The sequence below is a fragment of the Durio zibethinus genome, chromosome 24 (genome assembly GCF_047325235.1).
Source record: "Durio zibethinus cultivar Kanyao isolate XHJ-2024 chromosome 24, ASM4732523v1, whole genome shotgun sequence".
NCBI classification, from domain to species: Eukaryota; Viridiplantae; Streptophyta; class Magnoliopsida; order Malvales; family Malvaceae; genus Durio; species Durio zibethinus.
Window position 1 is genome coordinate 4,215,395 of NC_143185.1, and position 9,602 is coordinate 4,224,996.

Genomic DNA, 9,602 nt, shown 5'->3' on the forward strand with positions numbered 1-9,602 from the left:
TATAGAAATAATTATTGTTTTCAGAATAATTTACATTTAGGGAAGCTCACATTTTTTATTATATATATTTATATATATGAAGGGAAGAACACTCACTTTACACAAACAATTTCACTCCATTCTTTGCTTTAAAAAAAAGAATTTCACTTCGATCTTATTGTAGAATTAGTTGCTACTGGTGTCACACAATTTAGTATCAATTTGACTTCATATATATTGCAATTTGCAAGGGGTATGATTCTATTTTAAAAATTTTTTTTCGTTAACCTCTGATTTAATTTTTGAACTATATCACTTTTCACTATATATATATTTCACTATCTATAAAAAAATTTATAATTAGGTATCTGAATTTTATTTTCGTTAAAATATTTTATCTCACACTAAACTATTTACAATTAACTAATGTGACAAAAATAATTAATGATATCATGACATATCACATATTTTTATTAATCAATATTTTCTATTTCAATATTTTGACAAGGGTACAAAATATTTCACAAGAACAAAATTTGGGTATCTAATCATGATTTATTTCTATAAGTACCAAATCATTAAAAATAATATGGTTCAAGGATTAAATTACATATTAACTATTATTTGTATTTAATAATATAATTTATATAATACAATCTTCTTTGAAAGGTTAAAACTATTTTTAATCTTAAAAAGCCTTATTTTCTTTAAGTAAATTATTGTTATTTAATGGTCTAGGTAATGAATGAATAGTTTTAGTCACATTGACTAAAAACAAGAATTAGACAGAATGAATAATTTGCTGTTTTTTCCAAAATTATAGACAACATATGATTTCTTTCTTAATTTCCTCATTCATTTCTTATTTTGAATTTTCATTTTCATTTTCCTTTCCTTTTGTATCTTACCTTGACCATTATTTATATATCAGTTCTTGGACTCAGCTTTTTATCAAAGCTTTGATTTAATTTATTTAATTTTTCTGTATTTTTTTTAGCAATGGCTAGCCTTAAGAGTTTCTTTTCATTTCTCATTTTTATGGTCTATTTGGCTGCAGCCAGAGGCAAGAGGCAAATACATTTTGGCAGTCAAAATATTGATGCAAATTGGTATTATGGACATGCAACGTTCTACGGTGATATGGGTGGTAAAGAAACCATGGGTAAGTTTATCATTATATTTTTATCCAGATATTTGCTACTATTACTTCTTTCATGAGTAAAGTGCAATATTTTATCATTAATATTTAGTTCAAACAATTTTAAATGTGATACAAAAATATATATATATTTGTATATGAATGATTTAAAATTTTAATAAATAAAAAATATATATTTTATATTTGACGTGTGAATATAAATTATGATACAATAGTTTTTGTATTTTATATATGTTAAATATAAAATAAACAGACACAGATATATGAATTATTATTTTATTCAAATTAGATAACTGTTAAATTATATATGATCACTGAAGGGGGAGCTTGTGGATACGGTGATCTATTCAAACAAGGGTATGGACTCGAGACGACAGCCCTTAGCACAGCTCTATTCAACAATGGACTTACCTGTGGTGCATGTTTTGAAATCAAGTGTGTGAATAACCCTCAATGGTGTTATCCAAATGCTGGTACCATCATAGTGACTGCAACAAATTTTTGCCCTCCAAATAAGTCAAAACCTGATGGAAACTGGTGCAATCCTCCATTAAAACACTTTGATCTATCAATGCCAATGTTCACAAAACTAGCACAATACAAAGCTGGAATCATCCCTGTCATGTACCGACGTGTCTTGTGTTCCAAGAAAGGTGGGGTTCAATTCCAGGTCAAGGGAAACCCTAGCTGGACTGAGGTGTTGATATACAATGTTGGCGGTGCTGGTGATATTAAGGATGTTAAAATCAAGGGCTCAGGAACAGGGTGGATACAGATGAGCCGCAACTGGGGAGTGAATTGGCAGACTGGAACAAAGCTAACAGGGCAAAGCTTATCATTACAGGTGACTACCAGTGATGGGAAAATGGTGGAGTTCGATAACGTGGCATCGACTAATTGGCAGTTTGGTCAAATTTTTGACGGGAAAAGTAACTTCTAGGAAAATTTTCTTTACAATGTAGTGGTGGAATTCCTGCATACTATGCATTACTTTTGAGTGTGCATGATTTTTTATGCAAAATTGTGATGTGTTTTGGTGTTCCCTCTATGGAACTAAAGCAAACCATTAGCAAAATTATATCCCATTTTTACAAATTGACAGCCAACTGCATTTGATTCACTTTTGTATTGAGATAACTTCAAACCAAATCAAACCCCAACCGTGAAATTCAAAAGTTAAATAGTTTTAATTCTTTTTTTTTTAAGCATCACCCCTAGAACAACTTATTTTTGAACATGTACAATTCATCATTATAAGATTTAATTTGGTTAAAAGGTAATTAAATAAAGGGTATGGAAATATTCGATGTGTAAATAAAAATATATATATTTTATAAAATATATAGTAATAAAATTGTATTGGTTAATATACTCAAACAAAAGCTTTGGTTGGAACCTAATGACTGTTTATGGCAACATTTGAGCAATTTTCATGTCTTCAGACTTCAAGTTTGCATTTTTCTCAATTCATCTGGGAATCGTACGTGTTATTAGCTACTAAGATGAAGTTTTTAACCCCTACAGCAGAAGCTTGTGTTGTGTGGATAATAGCTCATGCTTGGACACCTAGCCCCCTGCCATAGGATTATTATCTATAGCAAAGATGGCACCTCTAAGTTTTGGCCTTCGAGTTTCATTAAGCCTGAAACTTAGTTCAACACTATGGGAGTGTTATTTGGGAGTGGAGTGATGAAATAGTCATTCCACCAGGGCACCAAAGGAAGGTGATGCTGACACAAATCTCTCCTATTTTGTTCATGGTGCATGTTGGATCACTGGTCATCCTGGCAAATCCTTGGTAGTCTTATTTTTTTCAAAGAAAACACATACAAAAAGGATAAAAGGACCTTGCATGGTTAGCATGTTAACCTACCAATTTTAAATACAACATAATGAATGATAAAAAAAAATACAAGAATGATATGATTTAAAATTTTAATAAAAACTATATATGAGTTTGATAAAAAAAATGATTTGTATATAATGTGTGGACATGATTATGATACGATAATTTTGATGTTTAACATGTGTTTGATAGGGCACAAAAATAATACAATACACAAATTATAACAGATCAAATCTATTAACAGTGTTTTTTTTTTGGTACATGGAAGGTCAACAATACCTGGTCCTTCAAACAAGCACCCATCAAAATCATCAAGAGTTTATTTACTAATAATTTAATTAATAATTTTTTTGGGTAGTCAAAATTATCGTAACAGTTTCGTATCTATCCGACGATTTTGAAAACGAAATAAAAAATAACGGAGTCGCCACCAATCTTTTTTGGTTAGGTGCGATTGGCCACCTACTAAAACATATCCTTTTAATTAATTAAAATTTATTAAAAAGATAATTTTACGATCTGCGAAATAGTCTGGGTTCAGGAGTCGTTTATGCGTGGGAAAGGATTAGCACCCCCACAATGCCCGTTAAAAATGGTACCAATTAACAATGTGTTATCCTTTGATTTTGATAAAAATAGTCTAATTTTCTGTGTTTGAAAAATAATTTCCTTGATTTTTTATTTATTAGAAAAAAATTTATTCTCAAGAAAAATAAATTAAAACCTTTTTATTGAAATAATTCTTAAAATGTTCCAGTACGTTGGTAACATTAGAAGAACTTTTTCTCACCTAAAGATTTCTTAGGCATCGCTTCTCAGAATACCTTAGAATCTCATCCTCGAAGGTCTGAATTTACTTTTCGTAAAAATTATGTCACGTATGCAATGCAAATAATAACATGTTGATGCATGCATTTTATTCTTTTTCAAAAATTTTATTAATTGTTTTATTAATTGTTTTATTTTTAATTTTGGAGAAAAAAATTTTATTGTATTGAAGTTTTTCTATAAATATTCCAATACATTGGTAATATTTAAAAAAAATCTTCTCACTTAGGGATTTCTTAAAGCGTCTCTATTTGGAATACTTTTGGAATCCCATCATTGGATAAAATTTCTTTTCTTCTCATTTTTATTACTTATTTTTAATATGTTAATCAATTTTTATTTATTACTAACAAAAAGAAAATTTTTATTATATTCAAAAATTTTTATAAATACTCAAATACAATGGTAGTATTTAAAAAAAATTCTTCTCATCTAGAGATTTCGTAGGTATTACTACTCAGAATATCTTTAAATCTCATCATTGGATAAAATTTCCTTTTCTTATTAATTTTTTATCAATTTTGTATTATTAAATATTATAAAATAATAAAAATTTATTTTGATAAATTTAAACATTTCTACATGCATAATAATAATAATAATAATTAAAAAAATCTTTAAAAAAAATTTCAAAAATTTTTTTTTATTTTACCTGAATCGGATCGATCAACATTAGTTCGGTCGATTAATGGCTCAGTTCGGTCTGGCGGTTTAGTGATTCAAGCACGGTGCAGTTCGGTCTGATCCGGTTCAGATAGATCGATCAGGGGCTGAAGGAGAAACAGGTCGTCGGATCGGGTGCGCGGACTCAGGTTGGGTCACGGGTTGACGCGCGGATCCTTAGAGGTTAAAATGACGTCGTTTTGGGCATTAGTGAAATGACGTTGTTTTGAGTTTTGGCTGCTTATATAAAACCAAAAAAAATTTTTTTCGATCATTTTTTTTCTTCTCCCTACAAAAAACTCCCCCTTTTACTTCAGACCAAAATATTAGAATATCGTCGTCGCCGTCGCGTCGCTGTCATTCGTCGATCATCGACCGTGGTCACCGGTGGTCGAAAAATAAAAAAAACCTAAAAAATCCTCCTCGTCCTCCTAAATACAGATATGAGCTTGGTTTCTCCCGAACATATCCCAAATGACCCAAATCGACCTTTAAAGTTTCGACCAAAAAATTTTTTTTTTCTTTGTGTTTTTTTGGTTTACTTTTTTATGTGTGTTTTTGTAGGTGTATTTTGGTGCTAGGTTCCCTATTCCAGGGGACTGTTTTTGCAGAATTTTTTTTTCGACAGAAGCTCTCTTTTTTTTTTGTAAAATTTTTTTACCATTTTTTTTTGGTTTTTCCTCTTCGTTTGCAGATAACAAGCTCTATTTATAGAGCTTTTTGGGATTCAAATCCTAGATCTTCTGGGATTCGAATCCTATTTTTTCAACTGAAAATTCACGCCTGCCGTTTGTGATTGACGACTTGTCGATCGACCGCTGGCAGCTAGCGACGGTGATTTTGGACTTTAGAGATTGTGTATTTAATGCACTAAATTTGAACCGGATAAGGAAGAAGAAAAAGGGAAAAGAAAGAAGGAAAGAAAGAAGAAAGAAAAAAAATAAAAAACAAGAAAAAAATGAAATAATAATAATAATAATAATAATAATAATAATAATAATAATAATAATAATAATAAATGGTGTTTACAGTTGCCCCTATTTGCCTATTTCTGTGATTCAGGAATAAGGCAAAGACAAACAAACAACCATTTTGTTTGGAAAGATGAAACATTGAGAAAAGAAAAGAAAATTTTTTTTTTTGGTTCGACAGAAAATGGCTCCTCTCAACAGAGGTTCAATCGATATTTTTGAAAGTTTAAAAGACTTCTCTTAGTAGAGGCTCAACAACTTTAAAATTCTCTTGAAAAGCTCCTTTCAGTAGAGGCTTAACAACTTTAAAAATCTCATTTGAAAAAGCTCCTCTCAACAGAGGCTTAACAACTTTAAAATCTTGAAAAAGCTCATCTCAGCAGAGGCTGAACAACTTTAAAATCTTATCTTGGAAAGGGCTCCTCTCAGCTGAGGCTCAACAACTTTAAAATTCTTATCTTGGAAAAGCTACTCTCAGCAGAGGCTCAACAACTTTAAAATCTCATATTGAAAAGGGCTCCTCTCAGCAGAGGCTCAACAACTTTAAAATTCTTATCTTGGAAAGGCTCATCTCAGCAGAAGCTCAACAACTTTAAAATTCTATTGAAAAAGCTCCTCTCAGTAGAGGCTCAACAACTTTAAAATTCTTTTTTTGAAAAGGGCTTATCTCAGCAGAGGCTCAACAACTTTAAAATAATCTCATATGTTTTCAAATTTGAGTTCTCATATTTGAACAAGTAAATTTCTCTCTTTTGAATTCTTTTGTTTGATCATTGTCTTTACCAAAAATTTTTTTTTCATTAAGAAATGGAAAATTTCTATCTTTGTTACAACTTTTCATGGATGCATGTACTGAGTGCTCTAAATGCAATGCATGTAATGCAATCAAAATTATTCATTGTAGTAAAAAGGTTCTCGAAATCTCTCGCTTTTGGCTTCTTTTATCAGAATTCTTATATGACCAATCTGTTTTTAACATCTGACCACAATATTTTTCTTCTTTAAAAGTCTGCAACATCAATGTCTTATCATGCTTTTTTCATCATTTTTCATTTACTTTTGTCAACTTTAAAAGTAATGCTGAGATCTTTCATGTTTGTTTTTTTTTTTTTCATCATTTTAAGTTCAAGACAAATAAAATGCAATCACACATTTCTCTTATTCACTTGTACGATGAACAAAAATATCAGATAAGGATAAAGGAAATGATAAGTGTATTTCATTAAGCTGATAACAAGTGCATGGCAAAGTGTTTGAGTTGAAACAAAGGTACCCAAATAATGATCACAAGATAATCATGAACAAAATATTCTCAAATTTTTTCTCTAAAACTAAATCAGATGACTTCCTTGATTCTTCAAAATTCGTCAAACTATACTTACCCCTGTGTTATGGGATCTTCTTCTGATGATGCTTTTGCTTCACATTCAAGCCATCTTTTCAGGTTTTTAGCTTAGATAAGTCATCATTTTTCTCTTTCTTTTTTTTAAGCAAAATATTTCTTCACAACATCTGAATTTATTGGGGTAGGTAAATCACTTCCATCCATTTTCGTCAAAATGAATACCCCACCAGAAAAGGCCTTTTTCATCATATACGGGCTTTCCTAATTTGGTGTCCATTTTCCTCGATTATCATGTTGATTTGAAAGGATTCTTTTTAGCACTAAGTCTCATTTCTTAAAGCAACGGAGATGAATTTTCTTATCATATGCTCTCATCATCCTTTTTTGATATAATTGACCATGACAAAGTGCTGACAGTTTTTTTCTTTTCAATAAGGTTTAACTGCTCGTAGTGATTTTAAACCTATTCTACTTCCTCTAACTCTACCTCCATCAGGACTCTCAGTGAGGAAATTTTTACTTCGACCGGTAGCACAGCTTCCATTCCATATACCAAAGAGAACGGGGTGGCCCTAGTAGATATTTGGACTGATGTTCTATAAGCATGCAAAGCAAAAGGTAACTTTTCATGCCAATCTTTGTAAGTATCAGTCATTTTCTCTAGAATTCTTTTGATATTCTTATTCGCAGCCTTCACTGCCCCATTCATTTTCGGATGATACGGTGTCGAATTATGATGACAGATCTTGAACTGAGTGCATACTTCATTCATCATTTTATTGTTTAAGTTTTTGGTATTATCAAAAACAATTGTCTCTGGAAGCCCATATCTACATATTATCTCTCTTTTTATGAACTTACATACCACAGATCGGGTCGCGCTAACATATGATGCAGTTTCTACCTATTTGGTGAAGTAATCAATCATCACAAAAATGAATCTATGCCCATTCGAAGCTTTTAGAGTGATAGGACCAATGACATCCATACCCCACATAAAGAATGGCCACGAAAGAGCCAGAACGTGTAATGTTGATGACGGAGCATGAATCTTGTCAGCATAAATTTGACATTTATGACATTTCTTAGCATAATCAATACAGTCGCCCTCTATTGTCAATAAATAATAGCCAGCCCTCATAATTTGTCTAGCCATCATATGACCATTTGTATGTGTCCCACAAACTCTATCATGCACTTCTTCAATAATCTTTTTTGCTTCAACTGTATTTACACATCTTAAGAGTACTTAATCTCGACTTATTTTATAAAGGATATCTCCATCAATGAAGAAACTCATAGCCAATCTTTTAATAGTCCTCTTATTATTTTTTGTTGCATGTTCTGGGTATTGTTGGCTTTTAATGTATTGCATGATATCATGATACCATGGCCTCCCATCAACTTCTTTTTCAATACCTGAGCAATATGCTGATACATCTTTCACATCCAGTTTGATGGGTTGAATTTCAGTATTTACATCTATTTTAATCATTGCAGCTAGAGTAGCCAGTGCATCAGTAATTTGGTTTTTCTCTCTAGGTAGATGCTCAAACTGAACTTCTTTAAATTGCTTGACTAACTCAGAGATGTAGTTATGGTACCAGATCAATTTAGAGTCTCTTGTCTCCCATTCACTTCGTAACTGATAAATAACTAAAGTTGAATCTCCAAACACATCTAACACTTTGATTTTTTTTTCAATTGCTGCTTGTAAACCTATAACACAGGCCTCATATTCAACCACATTGTTTGTAAAATTGAAATTTAACCTAATTATGATGGGGTAATAATGCCCATTAGGTGATATTAAAATTACCCCAATACCATGACCCAAAGCATTAGCAGCTCCATCAAAATACATCCTTCATGATTTTTCAACAGGTTCATTTTCTTTAATGGCCATCACATCTTTATCAGGAAAATCTAATTTCATTGGCTCATAATCTTCGATTGCATGATCAACAAAGAATTCAGCTATTGTACTCATTTTAATAACCTTTTGGGTCATATAAATGATATCATATTCTGAAAGCAAAACTTGTCACCGTGTTATTCTTCCTATCAATGAGGGCTTTTCAAAGATATACTTAATAGGATCCAGCTTTGCTATGAGCCAAGTAGTGTAATAAAGCATGTATTATCTAAGTCTTCGAGCTGTCCAGGTTAATGCATAACACATCTTCTCTAATGATGAATACTTTGACTCATAATCAGTGAATTTTTTGCTCAAGTAGTAAATTGCTCGTTCTTTCTTATCAATTTCATCTCTTTGTCCCAGCACACATCTCATTGAATTTTCATGCACTGTCAAGTACAAAATCAAAAGTTTTCCTGGCATTGATGGCACCAACACAGGTGAATTTGATAAGTATTCTTTGATCTTATCAAAAGCTTCTTGGCATTCATCATTCCATTCTCCAGGATCATGTTTTCTAAGAAGCTTGAAAATAGGATCACATTTATAAGTGAGTTGAGAGATGAAACAAGCAATATAGTTTAATCTCCCTAAGAAATCTCGCACTTTTTTTGAGGTATGAGGAGGAGATAAGTTTTAGATGGCTTGTATCTTATCTGGATCAAATTCGATTCCTTTTTCACTGACTATAAAGCCCAATAGTTTTTCTGATTTTGCTCTAAATGTACATTTAGCAGGATTCAACTTCAACTGAAATCTTCTCAACCTGTCGAACAACTTTTTAAGATTGACTACATGATTCTCTCTTTTATGAGATTTTATGATCATATCATCCACATACACTTCTATCTCTTTATGCATCATGTCATGAAAGAGAGTTACCATTGCTCTTT

The 9,602-nt window shown here is 31.4% G+C and overlaps 1 protein-coding gene across 1 annotated transcript; it reads left to right on the forward strand.

Moving 5' to 3' along the window:
* Positions 1-728: 728 nt before the first annotated feature.
* On the forward strand, positions 729-2,078 carry LOC149511866 (expansin-A25-like). Its single transcript, XM_089753664.1, has 2 exons — positions 729-1,141; positions 1,459-2,078. Exons 1-2 carry the CDS (start codon positions 979-981, stop codon positions 2,076-2,078), a joined length of 783 nt encoding a protein of 260 aa, XP_089609790.1. The 5' UTR covers positions 729-978.
* The last annotated feature ends 7,524 nt before the right edge of the window (positions 2,079-9,602 follow it).

Excerpts from the sequence above, each read along its gene's own strand:
- LOC149511866 (XM_089753664.1), top strand. The coding sequence starts at position 979 with ATGGCTAGCCTTAAGAGTTTCTTTTCATTTCTCATTTTTATGGTCTAT. Across the intron at positions 1,142-1,458 it reads GGGTGGTAAAGAAACCATGG|GGGGAGCTTGTGGATACGGT; the intron begins GTAAGTTTATCA and ends TGATCACTGAAG.